The 26252-nt window shown below is 48.5% G+C and overlaps 1 protein-coding gene across 5 annotated transcripts in view; it reads right to left on the reverse strand.

Moving 5' to 3' along the window:
• The window catches only part of LOC136783148 (protein groucho-like), a 148401-nt gene that overhangs the window by 96284 nt on the left and 25865 nt on the right, over positions 1–26252 (reverse strand). For all 5 annotated transcript variants that reach the window (XM_066743043.1, XM_066743041.1, XM_066743042.1 and 2 more), the window contains exon 2: positions 11681–11744. In XM_066743043.1, coding sequence (XP_066599140.1) covers positions 11681–11744 — 64 coding nt within the window. The remainder of the gene's footprint in view (positions 1–11680; positions 11745–26252) is intronic.

Below are 26252 nucleotides of genomic sequence, written 5' to 3' on the forward strand. Positions count from 1 at the left end.
GGCGCGTCACTGTTTTGAATTTACATGCGTGTGTGAGTGGCCGAGGCATCGACGGTACAGAGTATAGAGAGCGCGGAGAGAGACCGGCTCTCTCTCTCTCTCTCTCTCTCTCTCGCTCGCTCGCTCGCGCATATGAATATTTCAATTCCGGCCAGAAATTCAGTGAACCCCGAAAGCGGTGCAGTCAACCACAAAGTGCTGGCCCGGGGAAAAAGAGGCTCCAGGGTGGAATGGCGGAGCTTTACCACCAGCTCTCTCGTCGCGTCGAGCTCTCCGCAATGAAAGGAACGAGAGCGAAACGTTCCAAGATTCTCTGCGGTTCCGACTCCCGGAATCCATCGGTTTACCATGAAATCGATCCAGGCAGCAGCGTCGTCGAGCCTCGGAAATACTCGTGCATTCCCCTCCCCCACCTCTAGACAGCTTTTCCCTACCGATTTCCGCGAAATCAACGCTTCGACTTTCCCCCCCCCCCTTTTATTTTTTTTTCAAGAAACAATCTGTCCGAAAAATAGAGTTGGGTTGGCCGTTAGTATATACAGCGGCCGGTCGTGGCCTACTACGGTGTACGTGGAACGAGGGAAAATAAACTACGGGATAACGAAAATCTAGTCGTCAGTTTGCCAGACTCTCTGTAGGGTGTAACATATATATCTCTATATGTATACACCGCGCTACTGCGGTAGCAACGTCGATTCGATACGGAGCTACTGGCTGTAACTGGATTTTTATTGGAATTTCGTCCGATGGCTTTGAGAATGGAATATTTATAGTAGTGGAGGGGGGATTTCAGGAGTATCGCGCGCGAGTAGTCTAGCTGTGCGATTCCCTCTGCCTCTCCTGTGTGTGTGTGTATATATATATACATATATATATATGGACGAAAAAGAGTAATATAGTGAGACGGGGGGAGATGAGTTGGGAAGTTGGAGGAACTTTGCTTATTGCCACTACGAGTCTCCTAGGGGGAGAGAGAGAGAGAGAGAGCTTTATTGTCGCGTTGTGTAGGGTCCTTTAACATCCTCTTCAGAGTGGAGGGCCACTCGGCATTATGTGTAGGCAACCGCGCTTCGAGGGCCACTCGACGATTCGTTTGCTCGGAAAAAATTCATTTGCGTCCCTCTCCCCCTTCCTCTCTCATACCTCGCCTCCTGGCACACCAATCCAAAGCCACTCTAACGACTTATACTCTCGTCGCAATAAGACTCTAAACGCGCCGGTGCAACGTACGAGCCTTATCGAGTGCGATACGCGCGAGAAGAAGAACTCTACTGGAAAGAATAAAAATAATATGTACTTGCGTGCGTGGAGAGTGCGCGAGTCCCTCGGTCGACTCTCTCACCATCGTATATTCCGAAATAAAATAATTTTCAGAAATCTCGGCGAAATGGTTGAATTTATCGTAAATTCTAATTGGTCGCGTGTTTCGCACCGCGTGGATCGCGACCGGTGAAGCGGACGGTGATGGAGTGAGAGGGTGGGGGTGGGGGGTGAGGAATTAATCGGGTGGAGTATTTTACAGGAGGAATTCTCGTCATGGCAGAACCGCATACTGCGCGTTAATCCTGCTTTAGGCGGCTCATAGATATTTATACGTGCGGAGCATAAGGAAAGGCGGGCGCGATAAGGACGAGGCGCGTATCTCCAAGAGGGTTGCTTAATTAGAATTTAGTTAGATAGAGGGTTCAACCACCACCCCCCCCCCCCCTCCCAGCCCCAACCTCAGCCTGCACCCTCGGCCTCGCAGCCAACCTTCTCCTCCGACTCGGCGTTAACTGTACAAGATTATTCCCAGATAAACTAATTAGGTACCCGAGATCCGTGTACTCCAGTACAGTCGAATCCAGAATCGCCCGGAGCGTCTGCAAATTCAGCCCTTGAACTCTCGGCTCCCCCACTCGAAGCCGAGCTTGGCAAAACAGGCCGCAAATACACGATTTCGAGGCGAAAGAATTCAATTAGCGGCACCGGAGAATATCGTTATGTGAAATTCTTCTCAATTAGGCTGCTGCTGCTGTTGCTACTGCTGGGAGAATAAAGTAAAGAAACAGTTGAGGGAGGGATAGCTTGATTTATTCCCAGACCCTCGTCGTAATTTCTTTAATTAGGGGCCCTTTCCGTGTTGCGAAGGAGGTTATACTCGCGCCAAGATCCGTGAAGCGAGAGAGCGACCAACACTTTTCCACCCCTATTTGGCTTTCTCGCGACTTTCCATTCTCCCTGCTTCGAAAACTCGTAGAAATAACCGTAGCCAAACGCGACACTGTAGCTATCAATCTCTCGGTCCGTTTCACGAGCACCCTCCCCTCGATCCCAACGCGCGACGACGACGACGACGACGACGCGACCACCCCCGTGTTCCCACTTCATTACCTTCCACCAACACGAGCATCTCCTCGGCTGCGGGCGCAAAGGGGGATGAAAAGAAGATTTTCGGGAGTGAACCGAGACTATACGCAGCTTCGGTACAGTCCGAGGGAGCGAGCGAGCAACGAGTCTCGTGACCCGCGAGATATTATTCCTCTATGAATTATTCATCGCGTTTCGCGAACCTTTCTCCCGCATGCACTGCCAAATCATTCTCGAATCACGGCCAACTTTCTTCTTAATCGGTCCACTCGCTTTTTGCCCCGCAACGCAATAAATTCTCCTTCTCCATTATTATCGCGTGCAACTGCAATTGAAGATTCCCCCGCGGCCCGAGACTCTCCTCGCAAATAATTCGCTGGAGATAGAGCTAACGCGTATATATATATACATATATATATATATATGTATAGTACACAAGCGGAGGAAGTTGATATAATATGCGCGCAATCGGTATATATATATAGAGAGAGGATTTTATTCTTATTGCTACGCGTAGAAGATCGGTCGAGAGGTAATAAAGGCGAGGTGGAGCGATCATGCAACTGGAAAAGAAGACTCTGGCCTCTATTTCTTCTTCTCCAGTGCCGCGCGCTCGCTGCTTATTTTAATTACGTCGGTGGAACCGCTTATTAAGGGGACGAGCTACTTAGTATCCCATCCAGGGAAGCAATTTGCCGTTAATTATGATTTGCCGTGCCGGTTTCGAGGGTGTCGCCGCCGATTGGCGAAGATAAAGGGAGAGGCAAAAGGGACATAAAACCGGCTGGAAAAAGAGAAGCGACGGGATGCGGAGGAGCAGAGCACCAGCAGCAATTACACTCCGGAGAAATTAATGAGTCGAACCGTCCGTTCGTCCGCCCGCCGTCTCCCCCTCCTGCGCGGCCCAACAACCATTTCCCATCAGCGCGCGCGTCCCCTCTGCGAAAGTTTCTCTCGCAACTAGACGGGGCGACCTCCAACCCCACCCCCAATCGTCAGCCAATTTGTCCTGCACCGGTCATTTCCGCTTTTCGGGAGCTGGATACGAATCTGCGGTCGCAATAAAATTCATCGAGGCCTCTCCACCCCTCCCCCACTTGTATCACCCTACATCCTATTACTCCCGATAATCCTTTTTGCGTGCTTTTTCCCTCTGACAAACACCGACGTGTACCACGTCCGACACGACCCCTCTTATATACCAACCCTATATGTATATATATATATACCGTGTGTCGCAAACACGCACACGCGCACATTTGTACGGCGAGGACTATAACAGGAATTTTCGCCAAGCGAACAATTTTAATTTATTAATACGGAGCAACGCTCCCGATTCAATTATCCCGCACGAATTTGCGGAAGGCGCTTTCGAAAGAACGATAATAAAAATCGGCGGAATATATACATATATAAACGCTGATATAAATAATGCAGCCGCGAGGGATGAGAGGAAAAAGTGCGAAAGAGTAATGGAAAATCGTGATTACGAGTTTGAATAAATAACGATTGAATAATGTAACGTTGGTTTTTATTGGCGCAGAGAGCGCGAGGGCTTATAATATCATAAAATGTCGCGCAGGGTTACACCTTATTACAGCTGTTAATCCTTTTTACGTGCTTTTTCCCTCCGAAAAACACCGATATCGCACACATTTATACCTCTGCAAACACGCCGTGTCGATTCTGCTAATACAGAATTTTATTCCATCAATTTCCCGGTATAACATCATACACGTCCATAACGTTCATCTGGCCGGATCGCAGCTCTATTTATTATTCGCGCCGATGCCATGGTAGAAAATCGTTAAATTTCATTATAAACAACGTTGGTATTTGCCTTCGTTCAATTGACGACTTATTAAAAATAATCATTGAGATAACATTGGTGCGCGCGATACCTGCCCCAGTCATATATATATATATATATATATGTATATATATCTCCATGCATATTTCTATGTAGATAAACATATACAGCTATATAGGTTTTACGAAAATAATCGGGTTGATGGGGTGTGCCGATGAAATATAGATTTGCTCTTGGTCTGGGGAGAAGAAGCAGGGGAGGGGGTGTCGATGGAGATGAGCTATTAATCCAATTATCCCGCGCGTTAATATTTTCTCTCTCTCTCTCTCTCTCTCTCATTGCACCCTACAGGTTCCTCTCCAGCACGATGCGTCGATTCCACGGGATTATTCTAGCGCAATAACGAGCGAGCCTCCTATAAATTTACGCGTGTAAAAATAAGGAGGAGGAGAGTAAATTTTTTCATCGGTTCGGAATGATTCGACGCGTCGTAATAGGCCCCATCGCGCGCCGCCAACCTCTATCCTCGCAGACGCCAATTTATTTCCCGGACAAAGTCTCGTGCTCTTGTCTCTCTCTCTCTCTCTCTAGAGAACCTTTCTTCTTCCTTCCCCTTTACAGCGCCGCAGTCACCAATCTTGCAGTAATAATCACTCGCTCCATCTTGCGAACAGGCGCTACTAGCACCGTATACAGAGTCCTTTATATTATTCCTTCGACACCGATTTCCTATCTACACCTATATATATATATATATATATATATAGTGTATAAAGTGTCTTTGAAGGTTGAACGCAAAATAGCGAGGGGTCGCCGGAAGCTCACCCCTCGCGAAAAAGCCACTCTCTCTCTCTCGTCGTATCCATTACGTACTTCAAGCCCACAAACACGTGGCTCCTCTCGACAATATTCAACCCCCCCCCCCCCCCCCCCGCCCTATTCTACGAGCTTATTTTCAGTCCCCGATCCTCTCGTTCGCCACCCTTCAGCGACGCCACATTATCTCCCCTGGGGGATCCAGTCATGTTTTCTCAATCCTGACGTCACCATTCTCATACCTTACACCCCCTTATTTATACCCACCCCTGGTTTCCATCACGTGCTTACCAGTTGTAAGTCATCCATTAATTCAATAACTATATATATATATATATATAGAGAGAGAGAGAGAGAGAGAGAGAGAGAGAGAGAGTCCCCTCGACCATTAGTTCCGTTATAATCGCACTCTTGTATGTATATACGGTAATAATACGAAAAGTTCAATCACCAAGAATCGGAGTACATAATGTACAAAATTGCAAGGAGAGAAGGATGAATGTTTGGCGAGTTTTTTAATTCATCGCGGAAGATCGAAGGGTTGAAAAAAGGGAGAAAAAAGCAAGATATCCGTGGTAAAAGTTTTCCAAGGCCGTGGTGGAACCGAGATGATAGCCAGACGAGGATTTCTAGAGTACGTATTGCGAGAGGAGAGGGCGACGCTGTGAAAATTAACCTCTCCCCTTTCCCCAGACTAGCTACCGCCACTCCGAAGCAGCGTGTCTATTTCGAGGAAACAGGTGCTCGACGCCTCTGCGACAGCGTGTCCGAGAGCTCTACCGAGGTCGAGTTCCGCCGGCTGGGGGTGGTTTGCGCGCGCGCGCGCGCGCGCTATTCGGGGATGGGAGGAAAGTAGGGGTAACACGGGATCGCGTGTCGAACATACACACGGTTAGCGCGAGGGAGTAATGTCGGCGCGCCGGATGTTGCCGGGGGTTCGTAATAGCAACCTCCTCACCCCCTTCCCTGATTGTATCAACAGCCTCATCAGGCTCATCCAACCCTCTCCTCACTCCTACCACCGTTCAGAGCCTCGACCAGCCAAACAATCGCTGTTTCGTCCACCGCGAACAACGCCGATCGCCCTACGGAACTTTGTCTAGATTATTGATCATTACTGCCCGAGTGCACTGATTTTCACGCAGCACATTCCCATCTCCAAACTCGTCCATTTATCACTCGTAACCCCTTCCCCGCCACTCGATCGCCGCTCCATTCCTTTTTTCAAATAATTATACACATCTCTCACTTACTTACCTTCGATCCCGCCAAAGCACGATCCTCCAAGTCGCCGCGCTAAAATTACATGGAAAATTCCAATATTTTCTACTTTTTTAACGCCATAAAATTATCTAGGGTGACGATACAAGTTTACACGAGTTTGTAAGTTTAAATTAATTTAATGTTAAATTGCTGAACGCATTCGTACGGCGAATATTTTATTGCCGTCTTTGCGAGATATATACATTTATGTATAATTAGAAAGTGGGAAGAAGGGGAGTGGCTTTGAAAATCCTTCGCGGTGGTCTCGTAGCGCGGAACGCGCAGCAACAAGACAGTGTAAACACGCGTGTAATAGTCGGGACTCGGGGGCTAGGTAGCTCGATGCGTCGGTATATATGCAATGCAAATATAGAGCGAACGCGCGCGTGCGCTCCCGTAAAAAGCCAGGGGAATTTTGTGGTTCGCCGAGGAGGATACTCCGCTGTATTTCGCGCACGAAACAGCTAGAGAGTAAGAAGCTTTATATATTATATAGATGGAATACGTATATCGTTTCGATCAAGTTGGAACGATTTCTTCCTAGCGGTAATGATAGATCTCTCGGCGTGCGATCGATAGCCGAAGCATTTCCGCTTTATGTATATAGATACCTACTTATACATATAGCGATATATTTGCTCGTTTCTCCATGGAGATGACACGTAGCTGCGCTCTCCGAGATTTTAATCGGATCTATTGCCAGGACGCATCTCGCTTGTCCCGTAAACTTAACGCTCGCCAATTTTTCAGAGTCGGCAGATTAAATCGCGGCGAGCTCGTAAACGCCGGCTTAAAATCCGGATTCCCGAAAGGATGAGTCGTAAAATCGCTAATGAAAAGCCCGCTCTTCTTCCTTGCGAGATCCACGAGTTCCGACGCAGTCCCACTATTTCCAATGTTAAACTATATACTCTTTGCACGCTTTAAAATCAGCGACGCGAGCACGAGAAACGTCCAATCCATATAAAATATTAAGAAGCCTGTTAAATGATTCTTGATGCACACCATGTGCACTGTACAGAGGCGACGAGCACGACTGTAGGACAGGAAAAAATGACGGACGCATCAGGCCTTTGTATTCGAGAGTTTTACGCTTCGTTCTTCACCTGTGAAATATCTGCTTTCGAAACTCTTGTCTTCTGTACCAGAATCCCATTTTTTTAAGCCAAAAGTGTCGTTTTTTCTCTCGACGCGATTGTTTAAAAAATCCGCGGGGAGGTTTTATATGCAAGCGCACACATGCATATTTAAATTTTTTTGTTTTCGCGACCATCCGATCATCGAAAGCGCGTCGTCCGGGAGGATAGGCACGAAATTATCGTATTAGCGAATTTGGCCGCGCACTCGCGTTCGATCCCTGCTATTGTATAAAGACCGTGAGATATCCGGCACTGCGTTGACAGAATTTGCATAAAAGGGTGGTGGGGTAACGCGTTGATTCGACGTAGAGGGCGATGATTTTTTCGTTTGTCGGAGGGAAGTTGGAAAAACGAGAGAGAGAGTGTGTGGCGCGCGGCTGCGTCGGATAGAAGCGAGAGAGAGAGAGAGAGAGAGAGAAGAGGACGGTTTAACGATCGTGTTGAGGTCAGTCGATAAAAATAAAGCGTGTCGCTCGCTAAAATTAACGATGTGCGGACGTGGAATATGGCAGCGGGTTATGAAACTTTTATGGCCAAGTAAACCTGGATATATTCGAGGGCGCCCGGCGCAATACGGACGCCCATTACGAGACTGCTCGTTCCTACAATCTCACCCCTTCGCTCCCTTCCCCTCGCCCCTCTACAACCGTACTCCGATATATGGCGAACAGGGCGTCGCGCAGCCATTTCCACCCTCCGATCGTCGTTTCGACCAACGTGCGAATTAGCATCGCTCACGACCTCGAAATTCGCTCGATAAAACTGCCCGCTTTCCCCAATTATACGCCGAGAGAGCACTCTCGACACCCGAAACCCATATTCGCCCCCCCCCCTTCCCCTCCAACCCCGCGATGCAACTGAAAAGAAACGCCTCGCGCGCTGGTCAAACGCCCTTTTTAAAAGACTTATCAAGTGAAATTTCAACAGTCGGCTCTCGCTCGTCGCCCGTCTGCATGGCTATACTCTAGTAACGGCCCATAAATTTTTCTATAATATGCGCGATAAACGGAGTGTTTCTCAGAAACATCGTCGCTCTGTCGATAATTATAATATCCATCTGCATACATATGTAAAAGCCTGCAAGTTTTACAGCCTTTCGCATATATATATATATATATATATATTATCTCATAGTTTTTCGTTTCTTGCACGATGCGTGTCGTTATACTTTTTTACAGGATTATTCCTCGATAAATATATACGTGTATAAATTCCGTTTAAGGAAGACGCGACTCGACGGATAATTCGATTAGTTGGACAGAATTTTGTCACGTACCGGTATATATATATATATATATATATACAGATATGTGGATATAATAAACTCAGTATTTTGTTATTTTTCCTCGACGAAACTCCCGATCGAGTCTCTCGTAATAAATTCTTTGACACGGTTAAAAAATCCGAGCTTGCACAACGATTGGTCGATCTTTGTTTGCGCATAGAAAATTAAGCGTGGTCGTAAATAAAGCAAAGGGCTTTTAGCTTATCGATATTCCTCTGGTGCGTATATATACAATTGTGTGTTTTTTCAAGCGCGAATATAACCAATGGTTCTTGATAATGATAACGAGTTATTTGTGCCGCGGCAGATGGCATTTTAAATGGTCGTTTTTCGGAAGAGGAGCAAAAGCAAAAGCAACAGCAGCAGCAGCAGCAGCGTTGTTTAATAATTTTCCGGGGAAGCTTGTAACGAGAGAGAGAGAGAGAGAGAGGCTAGATAATTTGCCGAGTGAAAGGGGAGCCCCCCGGTGATTGGAGGGCGAGAACGAGTGTGTCATTGGGACGAGCAGTCATATCGAGCGCGATAAATCAATTCCGCCAAGCATAATCACCGTCGCCAGTAGGTTTGCTTTAATCGTGCCACGTTTCTCCGCCCACCACCATGCACACATGCACACGTTGAATTTGCATGACACGCAAGCGAGGACGGCATCGCTGATTGAGAATTAACATAACTGCAACAATTATTGGCAAATTGGTATAACTCGTTTGTATCCATCGAGCGCACGCTGCCTGCCTGCCTGCTCGATATATTCGTGTCTCTACGCGCGCGTACAGGCCCTTTCAAAATTAATTATTACATGTCCAACAACCACCGCGCCATTCTCTCTCAGCTAGCTTCATTTTTATTTCTCGCTCGTGCTGCCTCTCTATTGTAATACAGTTGATATGTGGTCGCGCATCGTCGAAAATCCTCCGAAAGTATATATGTGTACGTGTGTTTATATGAGGAGTGGAGGATTTTTAGAGAACACGTCGTTGAATCGCGACGCAGTTTCTCTGTATATTTATATTTATTGTATAATGTAAAGAGGGATCTATCCAGCGGCGCAGTACATATATATATATATATATATTTGTGAAACGATTGTCAAGAATGAATTGAGAATGCAGATGGAGAAATTGTGTGGCAGAGATGCGAGAGAGCGGATCGGAGGAGTGTACACTGAACTAGCAGCCAAGCAGGAAATGAAACATCATTGGGCGAGTGGCTGACCGGAAAGTGCATCGTCAGTGCAGTAGCAATAAGCGGGTATGCAAGATGGCTGGAAATTTCCGAGGGTATATTTCGCGTACGGTGAAGATTCTTTCAGAGCTCCGGCAAAAAGGGATTTATCGCGATTGAGGGGGGGGGGGGGGAGTTTGATCGAGAAGAGAGGAGCAGCATTTACGCGTGACGAGTCTTTTAATACAATTCCTGGCGTAGCTCGAGGGGAAATAAATGGTCCGAGCCAATGAAAATCCGAGAGTTTCGCGGCTGGAAGGACCCACTGTAATTTATCGTCCTTCGAAGCTAGAGGGGTGTAAAGGGCTGCTGGTAGTAAGAGTGTCGGGGGAGGGAAAAAACGAAAAGAAAGTCCAAGTGGATGGCGCAGCTGAGAAAACGATGGAGAAAAGAGGATTGCGAAGGAAGGCGCCCTGAAAACTTAATTACCTGTGTAGGCTCCATCAATTAATTTTCCTGCCGAGCCTCTATTAGCCAGGGGCACCCTCCGAGCCCAATGCCGGCCCTGCCAGACCCCGGGTAATTCCTTCGGCATTATTCTCGGCACGTTCGCCGACGGTTCGAGCATCTCTCTCTCTCTCCCCCCCACCCATTTTCCACCCTCGCTGCTCGCTCGCAACCACCCCCAACACCTATACTCTAACTCCTCTCTCCTCTCGGTTCCTCCGCCGCTAGCTTTTTATCACGCCCGGAAAGAGAAATTTGCCCCCGATCTACGAGCATCTCTCTCGATGCTACTGGAAAATATTCATTTCCCTCCAGCCAAGTCGAGTCCTATAAATCTATCTACTTAATTATGAGTTAACGGAAATATATAAATGCAAAGGCTATAAATGAAACTCGACGAGATACCGTAGAAATATTTAATCGTGGCAGTTAAATAGACATTTTACGAGCCATTGTCGAGCTTATACCTCCGGAAAAATTCATTTATCTCGATTGGGCAAAAGAGGCAGATACAAAAAGGTGATATAATTTATCCGCTCGCCTTATTCCACCAACTCTCTCTCTTCCTCCCTCCGTCCGTCCGTCCATCCGTCCGTGTGCTGCAAGAGACGCGTGCAATATTGAAAAATTCGTTACTCTCCGAGTGCCTAGCTATATATACGTATAATAGACGCTTCCCGCTGCTTCATCAGCATTCTCCATCCGATTCTCGCCTGCCACTTGGGATTTTTGCCTTCCCCCGGGAGTATTAGGAGATTGCGGCGGCATTTCCAGGAAACACAAAAGTAAAGAGAGAGAGAGAGAGAGAGAGAGCTAGGAGACCCCGACGGAATAATCTCTATTGTATGCGATACTGAGCGCGCGCGCCCTATCCAGACCCTTCCCCTATATATATATATATAAAAGTCTGTCGAATCTCACTTATTGGATATCTATTAGATTACAGCGGAAACGCAACACCGCCCACAGATTTTACTGCAGCAATTACGAGATTTTTGCTAGCGAGGCTGACTGGCTGGCGCGTAAAACTCGCTAAATTCATTGTTCGAGCGTCATATTTCCATTACTTCATCGAACTGGGGAAATACGATCGGGCTTTCGGGATTTATCGGCCTTTACGCGTCAAATACGCGTTTAAAAGAACGCTTGATTTCGTTTTGCGGCCGAATTAATCCCGCCGTGCCATTTTCCATCTGCATTCGAATATGCTATACATATACTATAGACTGTAGCGAATTATAACATACATGCGCGTATATATATAAACTCATCGAAATCGTTCCAACGAGATATTATTAATATTTATGAAGAAGAGAAAAAAAGGATAAAACAAAAGCAAAAATTCACCCAATGTGGCAGGCAGCTCATCTCCATCGAAGCTGCTGCTGCAGTTTCATCCCCTCCGCCGTACCTAAAAAACCAATTAAACCAAATTACACCTCTAGCTTGTAAAATAACAATCGTTCGTGGAAGCAATCTCTATGCATTATTAATGCTTCTCTAATAATAATAATAATAGCAATACGAAAGATTTATCATGAAATTAGGAAATCACTGGCATCTATTGGGATATATATACATATATATATATATATAGTTAGGGGTAAAAGAGGGTGAGATTTTGAAACTCGTTATTCGGGGCTGAGTTTCTCAGGCTAATAATCGCTAATTCGATCAAAGCTCGGTTTGCAACGTGCTACGTGGGAAAGTATTAGCGGTGGGTGAGTAAGAGGAGCGGACCATAGCAGCTGATATAACGGCAACTCTGGAGACACGCGTTGGAGGGTTAAATACGAAAACAAGCGTATCCAGCCACAAGTGTTCTCCGCTCTATTGCTATAATACCACTATATATGTGTATGTGCATGTATCCACTAGCATCGAATGGTCCAAATAATCCGGTCAATGAAAATCAAGATATTCTCCCCCAATATCCATGAGGGACCACGTGGTTCGAAAGGAAAGAGGAAGACACAACGTCGTTAATTGTATATCGCAGGTGTCTGTGGAAGCAACGATAAAATCGATGAAGAATGATTAGCGTTAAAACGGCGATGAGGCACACCGTTCTAAGGAAAGAGCAGTTGGGTTTGACGGGGAGGATGACGAGCGTGTGTCGGTAATTATAGCATGGAGGAGTATCGAAAACATTTGTAGAGAAAATTTAGAGTTGGGAGGGGGGGGGGGGGGGGGGAATACTCGCGAAGATATGCAAATGCGGGAGAAAGAAGGAGTCGACGGCTGCAATGACGCGCGAGGGAGAGAGGGTGGTTGGGGCGGTGGCAAGTGCGGTCGCGGAGCAATATAACGGCTGTATCTCCGTCTCCCTCGTAGCTTGCTGAAACTTTCAGTAATTACAGTAATTAGTCCAATTAACAGACTCGCTCGAGCGCCCCTCCGGCTCTGACCTATCCACCCTCCACTTACAGCCCCCGCATACTCCAACGCGCGCGCAGAGACGCGCCCGCCGCACACCAACACCGATACGTGCCTCCTCTCTCACTCTCTTCCTTCTATATGTAAATGCAGTCCACGTGCTGCTGCAAAATTAAACCTAAACCTCTAGCTCTACCGTCTCGCCCCTATATGTGTGCGTGCATGTGTGATTTAGGCTACCACACGGTGGAGGAGGAGGACACACCAGTGTGTTGTTACTGCAAGATTCACAGCGATCTCGCGTCTACTTTGTCCATATATATGTGACCCTTGGAGGTTCCTCCTCCATTCATCGAGTTCCCTGCGAAACCGCGCGCATTTCGCATCTTTCTACGAATAATAAACATTCGACATTTTTTCGCTCTATTCAATTTTGCAATGCAGATATTTCATTAACAATAAAGTGGGAGGAGGTTTTGGTTGAAAGAATGGAGCAAGTTGTACTTGTTGTGGAGGGTGGATGTATATATAGTAGAGAGAGAGAGAGAGAGAGGAGGTCGCGGTGCCATTAACACCTCCGTTACTGCTGCTGGCGCAGCGTACTACTTCAAACAAATTAAGCGCGCGACCGTAATTGCGTTACGGCTGCGACGCCAAGGAGTCTCTTTCGAGTCTCGATATGACGCCGCTGATAAACAAGGACACCCATACCAGTACACTTCCTCTCCCCAGCCAGCCACTCGTACAGCCAGCCAGCCCTGCGAGAGCTTGAAATATGAGAGGTTGCGCTCTTGGCACCGCTTTTGCTTCCTCCACAGCCCCCTCCTCCCCCTCGAGAGAAAAAGGTGTCACCACCACCACCGCTACGAGATATTTGCCCGGAGAATAAAAGAAGCCCGGCTAGTTTAATTAATAGAGACCCTACACTTCCTCCCCTCCACTCTACAACCCGTGCAAATTAAGTGAAACTTTTTAAGCGCCCGCCGAGTCTGCAGATTAATAAGAAAGATCAAGCCGAGTGTCGCTGCGCGGCGCGACCGCGGCGTTACATCCTAGCTGCTCCCTATTTATATATATATATATATATATATATACGGCTGTCATTTTTTGCAACTGGAAAGGAGTCGAGCGAAATGTATCGAATCGAGGCCGCTTCCAGGAGTTTTCTTTGCGCGAGAGATGGAAATTGAGCGTGTGTGTGTGTGTTGTTGCGACACGTTTATTGGGTTTAGGAGGGAGTAGATGGTATCGGCGTGACGCGTATCGATGATGGTTATCGTATCGGGTGATGGTGGCGCGCGATTCCACGTAAATACTAAATAAAGGGGGAGGGTACGCGTTGCGTGTGCCGAGCGCGTAAATGGTCATCGCCGTGGTGGGTGCAAGAGGGTGCCGGAGCTCTCCAACTTTACGAGATTCTCCCCCGCGCGCTCGCCTATACATACATATATATATATATATATAAACGACCCTTGGGCCTGTTCGTGCTCGAATCGTTTCCGCGGCTGATCGCTCTCCTTGCCGGCCGTAAAATTCGCGCCTGCGCCGCCCATCAATCCCGCAAATTGCAGGAGGCGTTATCTGGCCAACTCTGACAGGGCTCCGAGTAGCCTCGTTATGGCCAGCACGGTTGCAGCCTCGCAGCTCTATACCTGCGCTATATGCAGTATATATATATGGAAGGACTTGGAAGAGAAAATTTGCATGCGACCCGCAGCATAATCGAGCCCTTCGATCCACTCGACACCACCGCCCGTCCGCCCCGCGCCAATTCCAAATTTCTACCTCCGATCGACAAAAATCTCATTTGCAAACTCGCTAAATTGTTTCCCATCCCTGTAATTTTGCGCAAAAACACACCCCCTTTTACTCTATCCTCTCTTCCTCCGGTTTTATCACTCATTTCCATCTGGAGCAACGCACTTTTTGCCCCGCAACAACCCCTATATAATAGCTCGATGACGGATGCGCGAGCTCGATAATGCTGCGCCATTGCCGAAGAAGAGGCTCCCTTAGTGCACGTACATATAAATGTCCTTCATTTTTAATCACTTCCTTATTGAATTACAGTATATATAGTCCAAGGGAGAAAGATGGATGGGTGGAAATAATCGTCTCGCGTCGGAATATACTTATTGTTACGGTGTGTATTGAATTTTCTCTCGCTCGAGAGTCGGAGGGCAGTATTGCTCGGTAAATCTTTAGCGAGAAAACTGTTAGGTGAGATTGGAGCAATCGGAAGCGGCGGGAGAGAGAGTTGAAGAGGCTCGTTTGCGAGGGAAAGAGCTAGGCTATATATATATATATATATATATATAAGAAATCCGCGTGGCTCGTATATTTTAATCAGAAGGCTCCCCGCTCCCTCGACCTTCCTTCCTTCCTTCCTACCGCGCGGTCCTCCACCTCTTACTTCCATATAAAAGTCTTTTCTTCCGACTGGAGCAGAGAGACGCGATCCGGATGAAAAGAGCTGAATAACTTTGGGATAAAAGCCGAATAAATCTTTATATCATGCTTCGAGTCTGTTCCTCTGCGGGGACCGTTCGCACCACCTACCACCCCTCCAAGATTCCCATCTTACCACCAGCCAGTTCTCGCCCTCTCTCCAGTTTCGTCACGCGTCACCCACCAAACAGCAGACGCGTTAACAATAAAACCATCTCTCCGTACAAATTTATATACAACGACTCCGGGGGCAGAAGAAAACTGCCGGAAAATTCGATACGGCCTCAATTTCACGACGACGCCCCCTTAAACTCGCTCACTCTCCTATATATATATACACCCTAAGCATCGTGCCTCGACCACCGAATTTCTACGCCTGTTAATTACGCCTCTCAAGACCACCCCATCCTCTGGAACCAGTCGGGTGGCTACCGGCAGACGATTGATGAATGTGCAGCTGCGAAACGCTCTTATTAATTCTTCCACGGTAATTTTCCAGTATTTGGAAATGCTCACCGAAAAAACACAAATTTACCTCGTCGACTTTTTTTCTTCTGCTCTTTAGCCGCTGAATAATACAAAACAACATATACATATATCTATATAGAGCAGTGCGCATGTTGGAAAAGGATAAAGGGGAGGTTGGTTTAATCCCATAAGGCTCGATTTCCGGTCCGTCAGTTCCAGCAGTTTTGGACAGTTTGTCGGAGGTTGAGGGGGTAATAATCGGGCGCGATATACGCGCGCCACGTTTCATTTAGCAAATTGGCAATAAATGGCACGATGGGCATCGCGTGAAACTCGGCCCGTAAACGCGACTACCCTTCGCGCGACATTTCCTGCTGGGTGCCACCCTCGTCGTCGAAGCTGAAAGCACGAAACTGACGCAAACACTCGGGCGTTGTCGAGCTCCCCCTTCCCCCCCCCCCCTCCCTCTGCATCCCCATTGATCGAGCGACGAATTAAGTTCCGCGATCGGGGGAGTCGTACGGGGTTTACAAGAGCCTGCGGGTTACCGTAGCCGATTTCGACCCCTGCACTCTACTCGGATTCCTATCTGCGAGTCAACCCTCGTCGAGCGCGCCACTACGCCTATGCCACATGTAGTATATAAATATATCGCAAAGAGCAGGGAGCCGATATATATCGAGAGTCGGCCGTGTGTGGTATGTATACGTGTGTGCCGCAGTAATACGAACACGCGATCGTCGAGCCGAGAGCAATAAACGTAAACAAGGCTCTTTAGGCTCCTGTCTTCGTACTAAATATTTTCCAGAGCCCCTTTTGTGCCACGCTCACTCACACACGCGTGTGCCAACCAAACCAATCGGCAAATACACCTTTCGCGATCCCTGCATTATTTTGCTCCATTATTATTATTGTTATGTATATCGAAGGACGATACATCCGTAGGAGGAATGCGAGCCTGATGGCTATATAATTCATGGAAATCGATATCGCGAGTAATTAATTAGAGAACGCCGAGTCGCGAAAAGCTCGTCGACTGATAAATACGTGTACTCTGTGTGTGTGTAGGTATATATATATATATATATAGGAGAGAGAGAGAGAGAGTGACAGAGAGGGCAAAAGGGAGGAAATGAAAGCTGGATCGAGGGGGCGAGAACGTTTGTCCGTTGAAAAGGAAAAAACTGTTGATTTACGTGCCGGTTAAACCAACCAAATTACTTTGTACAATCAACAGAGAAGGTTGATGCCGTAGCAAATGGTCCGCTCGCTCGCTACTGAAGCGCGCGCGCGCACACCGGATATTGACATTTTTATCTAGCGACGCTGTTGATTTAAGCCGCGCGTCGATTGCATTTCCACGGAGCTCGGCCGCCCCACACAAAGGCTCGTCCGTTTTTCAATCTGCGACAACTCCCCCACCCCCCTCCTCCCCTATACGCGTACACTCGACGATTCTTCGCGCGGTTAAAATATACATACAAAGTCGAAATTCTTCCACTGCGCCGATCGACGGAGGCTGATGCACGTGCGTGTATCGAGAATCAAAAGTGTGCGTCAGTGCGCGCGTCCGTGAAAAATGCGGAATCTCCGCGATCGAGCCGCTTAACGAGATTATTATTATTATTGTGCACGCATATAACACGGGCGCGACTCTCTACACATATACACGTGTGTATATGTATACGTAGGAGGAAAAAAAATATTGCAGCGCGAGTGGAATAAAAATTGGAGGGAGAGTCTCGGCAATTATTTTCCGCGTTTAGCTGCGAGCAACTCTTTTGGGAGAGGATTAATAATCGAGGGGTAGCTGGGGGCTGCAGCGCGCGCCGGCAGTGAAGAGACAAGGGGGATGTGAAAAAGGGCCTGGGTGATTCCGCGAGGGTGCAGTTAGGGCTTGCTGCATTAATCCTCCGCGCTTTCGAGCGCAAAGTGTCACGAGTGTGTCGGCAGCGACACTCCAGCTGCCTCTCTGCTCCCGTACACCGCGTAAATATATGCTCTTTTCAGCCCCCCTCCTCTATTATTCGCCTTGCAAAGCCTGCCTCCGCGCGACTCCTCTTCCCTCCCCACCTCTCCAAGATCAAAGGCTCGACACGGAGAGCGATCCTGAATAGTGCAGTGGTTTTACGGCGCTACGCACGCTGCCGTATGTACAACACCGCTCCTGCACGAATGGCCCTATATATAGTATATCTATATGCGTGCACGTGTATGTGTCTCATTGACTGCGACGCTCGCGTCCTACACCCAATGACGTAACGAAACGATACCCACCACCTCTGTCACTCCTAATTCCTTTCTAATCAATGAAAACTCCCTCCAACGCGAATCACTCATCCCTCTCCCTTCTCTGCTCCACGCAAAATACACACACATATACACGTAGAGAGAGAGAGGGGGGGGGGGAGGAAATACGATAGACATGATTAAACAAAATGTCCGGATGAATTTTTGCGTGAAAATCGCAAGCGAGGCGACAATTCCGCCTAAAAGCGTATATAGGTTTTTTTTTTGTCACGGTGCTCAATATTTCCGGCGCGCAAACCGTTGGCGCGTGAAATTGAATTATCGAACGAGCGACTCGCTCGGAATTAAATAAATGCTTCGCGCGCTTCATCCTGGGACAGTTTGAGCTGGAAAAAAGTTATTGCGCACAGAGTTATTGTTATCGTAGAAAAGGGATCCAACTGCATGTTACACGCTTGTTGTGCGAGGGTCCGCGTTTATGGACGCGACCAAGGCTGCAGTCATCAGCATCGACGCTCCCGCCTAGTATACATAAGTTACAAGATGCACGAGTTGCCCGGGGCCGCGGCGGTGCTTCCTACTCTCTCGTGCAAGCCGCGACGAGCAGCAAAGTCTCGCTGCTCCGTCGCGTCGTCGCGACAAAAAACAGCTGCAAATGTTGAAATCCATGCAGCGACCGGCCGGGAAACGAAAGAAGCTTTGCGGGACGATAATGAAAAATGTAAGCACGCGCAGTCGGCAAAAATGAAGACGCGCCTCGCCGGGATAAAAGGAGTCTATCCTATTTCATTTCCTTATAGAACACTCTTTCTCTCTCTCTCTCTCTCTCTCCGATCAATTTTGCCTCGACTGCTGGAAATTAAAATTCTACCTGTACACAGACACGTAAATTGATCGACGAGAAGCGCGCGGGAGAAAAGCTCGAGGATGATTTTGCAGAGGTCGCGAGGAAAGGTTTGTCTTTAGAGCGAGGCCAGTTCCAACTTGCAGAGAGCTACTATATATATATATATAGACGATGGGTTTGTCGTTATTACGAGCAGTCGGTCGCCGCGTTGTAATTACCGTACGGTAATTGCCAAGCAATTATTTCGTAATATAACCGGTGAGGAGTGGGATAATTATAATTAGTGGCGGTCGTGCGACTGTTTCGTTGCGGCTCTGCCGAGCTGCGTTTTCGAATCCGCCGCGCGTTGTGCTTTTCAAGCCCCGCTGGACACTCGTCGCCCGCGTACTGACCTCGTGCCTCTTTGCTTTGTCACAGCGTTGTTACGCGCCGCGTCCCTCGACAATTCTCCATATATATATATATATATATATATATATATATAAACGTGCTAACGATCTTTTCCAACAATTATATCCCCAGAGTTTAGTACTCCACCGACCCCCCCCCCCCCCTCCCGACAAATTCTCCTTAAAACTTTAGCCAACAATTGCGACTCATTGCCGTAATCATCCTCCAAACATTAGCCGCGACGATTAAGACAATAATACTCCATTTTCTCAGCTATTTGTCGAGCGCAAACTCCCCCCTCTTCCTACTAGCGCGATAATCTCTCCAACTTGTCCATGCATTCGTAGAAAATTCGACAGTCAGTTTCATATTTCTCCGTCGAATTATATATATATATATTGATATGATATAGGTATGTGTAGAGCATATTGGACTAGAGACGTCGATTCAAATATGCTGCTGCTGTGGAGGAGAAGGAGGAAGATATTTGTGGGCCAAGGGAAATAAGAGTTATGGTAAGAGTGGAAGAATGCGGTTATCCGGTTGCACGGAGCATCGTGCACGTCGCGAGTAGCTCGGGGGAGGGGAGTTGGGATCGATAAGGGCCAAAGCTTCGCTTTGTCCGAGGAGAGTCTTAATGGTGGGACAAATGTGTCTCGCGGATCGATAGAGACAGCCCCGTCTTCGCATAAAATATTTCTCGCAGGCTGAAAGTTTTGCCCGGTGAGCCGAGTGCATGCACCACCGGGCGCCCGAGAGCCCGAGAACCCGAGAAGCCGCGCGCTCTCTGCGGCCTCAGCCATGAATAAATCGCGAGTATAGTTAAGAAGTCATGCTAAGGCGAGTCACTTTTCATTTAAACTTTTATGCCTTTGCCGAGTGACGTGTCTCCGTGTTTCTATCCCGGTTCTCCCCCTCCTCCTCCACTTTTCTCGGAAAAATCGAACGCTCGCTCTCTACTTTTCCGCTCCCTTCCCCCGTACGTCGGGCCAAACTTGAAAAATAGACCAGCTCCTATCTCTCCCATACACACACACACACACACACACGCGCGCGCGCGCGGGTACGAGTGTACATAATACATATACAGCAGTTTAAAGTAGAGTTTTGAAAGATTCATTTGGACAAATGCGCGGAGAAGGAAGGCAGCTTTACACACTCTGTACGAATATATAGAAAATTACCAGTGTCGCCGAGAGATGTATAAATTGGCTCTCGCTGCAGAAATTTGCGCAATTTTTTTCCCACGGTCATTGCGGATTTATGAGCGGAGTGTGCGGCCTTTCAAAGTACGTAGATTTCGCGGTCGCTGAACTTTGGCTGGAATCGAGCTTCGATCTCCTCGCGAACGGCGCAAAGCACAGGTTAGAGCCATGCACAAACGCTCTCTCTCTCTCTTACCGGGATAAACTTTGGACTCTTACATGTACGAACGGAGCTTATTAAGTCGTGGAAACTTTTCTACGATGCTGAACCTACCCGCACTATACATATAGATACATATAAATTTTCCGGAGGTGGGATCTTGGCAAATTGTAGCGAGCATCGCAGTTTGCTCTTTTACTCGGCGTCATTCGCGGAGAGGGGGCATTGGACGGGGACCCTCTCCTGGGACTCGGAAGCACCAGAGTCCCGAGGGAGTCCTAACCCGCACCAACGAAAAACTTAATCGCGTAGATTGCTCGAAAACATTTACGTCCGCCAGCCTCTCATGCATGTCCCAACGCCATTCGAGCTCTTGCGGTTTTACCATAATGAAATTTCACTGGGTTTCTCTCTCTCTCTCTCTCTTTTATTATTTCGAGCTGCGAGATGAGAATGATTTAAAGAGAGGCGAGAGAGCGATCGACTCCTGCGCGCCTCATCGGTAAAACTTTGAAGATAACGAGTTGCGCGTACATGTAGAATATATGAATAGCTACGGTGTGCGTGCGTGGATGACGGAGGGGGTCGAACAGGGGTTGTTTAAACATCCCTCCGGAGGTGCCCGCCGCGAGGAAACGGCGCGAAAGCCACTGTCGTAAAACCGCACACTTAATTTGCCTTGCAAAATTCAGTCCCTCTTTTGCAAGGGCGAGCGAGCACCAGAGGCGAACCGCCCCTTTGCCCACCCCCTCCCACCGAAATCACGTCTACGCCAGTGTGGGGTGTTGGGAAGAAAAGTGTGCTTAAAATATTAACGCCGGAGGCACTCGGCTAGATGTGCCAAGGGATGCCAGACTTCTTTCTTTGTTCTAGCAAAGGACCGTGTCCGCGCGCGCGTATGCGTATATGTATATATGTGTAACTATAGAGGGGATGGTGTGCAACGCGAAAGAGAACCGTGCAAACAGCCCGGCCACCACCTTAAGCCACCCTCCTCCTCCTCCTCCTCCTCCTCCTCCTCCTCCCCACATCTCCAGCTTGCGCGCGAAGCCGACGTCGCGCAAAATAATACATGAAATATGCGCCGAGCCGAGTTTTCCAACGAGTGGCTGAAAGTTTCTTGCCGCTTCGCCCTTGTAGCGCAGTGTACGTGTGTGTGTGTGTGTGTGTGCGAGCCCCGCGCGGTAACAAGGGCTATGCAGCTTGGACGATGGAGGAGCATCGACGCTTCGGGCTCTGCGGCTGTTCTTCTGTGTGTGTGTGTGTGTGTGTGTGTGGGAGGGAGGGAGGGGGAGGGACTGGCACCGAGGGACGCTAATGAAAAACCTTGAATTTTCCATGAAGGAATTACGTCGCTCGGTGTACGGCGTAGACCCTTGGCACGGCTCACGGGGTGCAAACCAACTCGCTGCTCAGACCCTTTCCCCCCCCCCCCCCCCTCCCTCGCTCCCCAAACACCAACGTAGTAGCTATATAGCGCTTTAAAAGCACCTTACCGAACAATGCCGCTCTCTGCACAGTCTGGATATATAACGGTGTAATATTTTTTCCAAACCCCACATATTTTATTCTCCTCTCGCACACACGCGCTTCCCGTTTCAGGATATTGCGATTAAAAATACAAATCCAGCAATATATAAATATTATATACATGTGTACGTAAATGCGCGAGTTATTTCCGCGGGGAAAAAATAGTCGTAAGCTGTACATGTATTCGGCGGTGTAACATCTGGAATTTTTCGAGATTACCTAGGCCGTTGTGTGGGTTCGAAGAAAAGTAAACAATTGGAACGTGCAAATTGATGATTTTACCGGGAGCTACCGCACTTGGCTGGCTGCTTCGGCTGCGGGGGACGGCCGGGTCGGATCGGGTCGGGTCGAGTCGAGAGAAGAAAAGAAAAGACGGAAGAGAAAAGGCGCGTTCTCGCCTCGGTAAATATTGCGCGTGGACAGCGGGGTGAAAGGGGTAGAGGGGGGGGGGGGGGGATGGTCAGAAAGCATCGTCGCTGCTGCCGTAATACTCGACGTAGACGCGCACGCGTTTGTATAGATGCCATTTGCAAACAGGGACACGCACACGCACGAGCATCGATATTTGTGTGCACGTACGCAGATTCGTTCCTCTAGTCCTCCCCGTGTATATATAGTTGCTTAAACAAACGCGAGTTATCCCTGTGTGTCTGTGTAGCTGGATTGACAGACACAGAGGGACGGGCAATGGTATATAGAGATATAGGCGCGTACAGTGGAGACGAAGGAGCGGGCAGGGCACTCAAGCAGCACGAAATATTTGAGTTGCTCGGCAAACACGTAAATGTAAACGCAGCGTTTACATTGACGTTTACTTTTCTCCCCCTCCTTATTCGCTCGCTATGTGTGTGTGTGTGTAAGAGAGAGAGAGAGACGGAGGCGAGGAGACGTCAACTGGGACGTTGGAACGAACGAGGGGTTGAAGAGAGAGAGAGAGAGAGAGAGAGAGAGGGAGGGGGGTGGGGGGGAGGGTGCCGAGTCGAGTCTTCTAACCGTCGAGCAAATATTGACCGAGCGGGATATTGCTCCCAATGCTTGTTTGTTTATTTCAATACCCGTGACCGATGAGCGCCCACTGTGCTACAGATGTGACGGGGTGTAAAGGGAGGGTGAGGGAGGCAGGATAGAGAGACTGCGCTCGCAACACACACGTACACGCGCAAAACAAACTTCGACTCTCTCTCTCTCTCTCTCGGTCTGTCTGTCGTTACAAACCGATATGCCCACTCTCGACGTACGCGGAACGTAGTATATATATGTATATATACGTGTGCTCCAATTGACGAGCATCGAAACGAGTGCCAACTAGTATCAGGGACGACGCTCGTTATAAATCACGCCGTTATCTCTGGGAGATAGCGGGCGCGCGCGCCCGCGCGCCGCTTTATGAAATTTGATGAAAAGTATAGCCGAATGGCGCGCGAGGCGAAGGAGATTGGCCGAATCACATCCATAGCTCTCTATGGACGGAGAGAGTGAGAGAGAGAGAGGCGATCGAACGTTGAGAATTATCGCGATTATATTGTAATTGGCTCGTTTGTATCCCTCGTCTCTCTCTCTCTCTCTCTCTCTCTCTCTCTCTCGAAAGAAGCAATATTTGATCAGTTGAAACAATTTCTCGGCTCGTTAGACGTCTCCGGGAAAAAACAGTCGGGTACCGTTAGAATCGTTGCTCTGCGAATCGTCGAGTGGAAAACTCTTGGTTAAATAATACATCTGCTTAAAGTCTCGCTGCTTCGACAAAGTGACTATTTCATTAAACTCCACTTGTTTTATCCTTCGTGGAACACGATCGATCCTTTTATGTCTCGTCGGCTACAAAGTATTTTTTATATATTTAACACAGTGGAAAAACGAGTTGTAGAGCACAACGCGTACACCGCAATAATAAATACTAGCGAGAAACATTCGTTGCGATAGTCGAGCGGACGCGACTGCGTCATGCGAATCGAGAGGGAGACACACACACACACTCCCTTGCGGATCAGCACGATCGCCAGCTTCTTCCCGAGAAAATTATACTGATAACGATATGTCATGTGTGTATATATAGAAATTATAGCACACGAGACAGGGAGAATGGGACGAGTGGCTGCAGAGTTTGACAGCCGCGGCGAGCTCGATCCTAAACATGTACGTACATGCATGTGTGTACGTAGAGGGGCGAAGGCTTCCCACGTGGGAGGGAAAAGCACGTGCTACTGGCTGGCACGTTGTTGTTGTCGGTGATGGTAGTCACGCGTGCACCTTGCGAACCCTTCGATGTGCCACGACAGAAACAATTAAGCTTAATTAATAACTGCTAATCCGCAGGGCCGCCACCGCGCAACGGATCAGCCCCATTCTCTCGACCCTCGTCCACCTCTCCTCTCCAATAATACAACCCTGTGCTCTCTCCGGCCAGAGCTAAACTCTGGAAAGGGCTCGAAACGCTCCCCCCCCTCCTCCCCCCCCTCCCCCCCCCCCCCCGCCCCCGCATCGAGTCCATCGTTCGATTCCCACCAATCCCTCCCCCCTCCTCGCTAATCCGGTTAATTACAACGCTGATTCATTATTCCTACGGGAATGGCAGCGCGGCCTCTCGGAATTACACGATGCGCCATAGTAGAATACGAGCCTCGTTCGAATCTCGCCGAGAGAGTCATCTCTCTGTCCGATATATATCCGGCTGGAAAAACAAGCAACTTTCGTGCAGCAATGATCGGCTTGAAAATTTCCTCGAAAGGCCTAGCTCGTTCGTTAAAATTAATCTCGTCTGGAGGATGGAGCTATATATATAGATGTAGCGTCGCAATGTCCGCTCGAGATGGAAAGAAAAGGCTGGAGAGTAGGAGCGCGGAGGTAAAGTCGAGTCGATTGCGTGGTCGCTTGGGAGGAGGCCAGCTCCCCCCTACTCCCCTCCTCCTCCACACCGACGAGGTGGACGGTAACGGCGACGGTGCGCCAAACTAATGCACCTCCGGCGACTGGCATCCCTCCTCGTATCGCTGGCCGTTTTCAAAGCCCTCGTATTACCCCCTTTGGCGCGGGAAACCACCAGCAGCAGCAGCAGCAGCACCCTCCCTCCTTCGACTCGACGAACGTCCTTGGACGTCCCTGCGCGCGCTCTTCGCCAAAACTCACTGCGACGCGGCTGCCGCTGCTGTTCCAGCCACTAAACCTAATTAAACGGATAGTTTCCGCATTAGCCGCGATTGGATAATCATTCATCGATTATCTCGGCTACCAAGGGTGACAGACAATAGGCAGCCGACTATCAACCACCCTCTACTTCCCCCCTCCTCCTACGCCATCCATACACACCCCAACCTCTCCTCCTTCCACATCGATTAAGTAGATGCGTTTTGTTAATTACCATCGCGTTTATCTTCCCCTACAATTTTCACACCTTTCCCAATCCAAACTCTCCCCTCTCTCTCTCTCTCTCTCTCTCTCTCTCGTAAAAGCGCCACCAGTAATTTCCTAAATAGCCAAATACACTGGTTAAAAGAGGAATTTCGTGAGTTTTCGTGTTGCGCGCTGCGGGGAAAAAATTGCTCGGAGCTACTTTGGAGTTTTGGGGTAAATTCGAGGGTACTTTCGGGTCAATCCGAGGAAGATTGGAGCCTTTCACGAGAGAATCGCGTGTTCGTGTAGCTCGCGTGCGTGCGTGCGTGCGTGCGTGCGAGTGGCCCAGGGGCAGTCCGCGTTATGTAAAAGGGCTCCGCCCGGCGTGTCATGAATTATGTAAGGGGCGGATATGGCAGTGGGAATAGGGAGAGAGAGAGAGAGAGACTCTCTAATTAATTCAGCCTCTTTAAATAGCGTCGGTGCTCGCTGGCCGCCAACCGATTTGCTGCCGACTCTTCAAATTCGTCCAAAGTGTAATACGACTTGCCACCCTATACGCTATATCTCTATATACATAATTGTTTCCAGTACACAAAGGCCCGTCCAATTGCAATTTCACGCGTTGGATTTGCGCGCGCTGCACCTTTGGAATATAGGAAAAATCCACTGGGATTGTTTCGTTCGCACGCTTTTTATCAATTTTGTCCAAAGTGCTGGACTCTCCTGCTTCGCTCTCGATTCGAACGGAGATCGCGTCGGTATTACGGCAAGAACCGTCTTTGGCGCGGAGAGCTTATCGCGTGTAAGCGTTTCGACGGTCGAGCGAGGTATATATATATATAGCTTTCACAGAGTTTAATTCGAAGCGCATGATTTGCAGAAATCATTGCTTTTCTCTTCAAAGACGACAACGAC

Source organism: Prorops nasuta, unplaced genomic scaffold (genome assembly GCF_024137725.1).
Source record: "Prorops nasuta isolate Cenicafe-Biocafe unplaced genomic scaffold, Cenicafe_Pnas_1.2 PNAS00032, whole genome shotgun sequence".
NCBI lineage: Eukaryota > Metazoa > Arthropoda > Insecta > Hymenoptera > Bethylidae > Prorops > Prorops nasuta.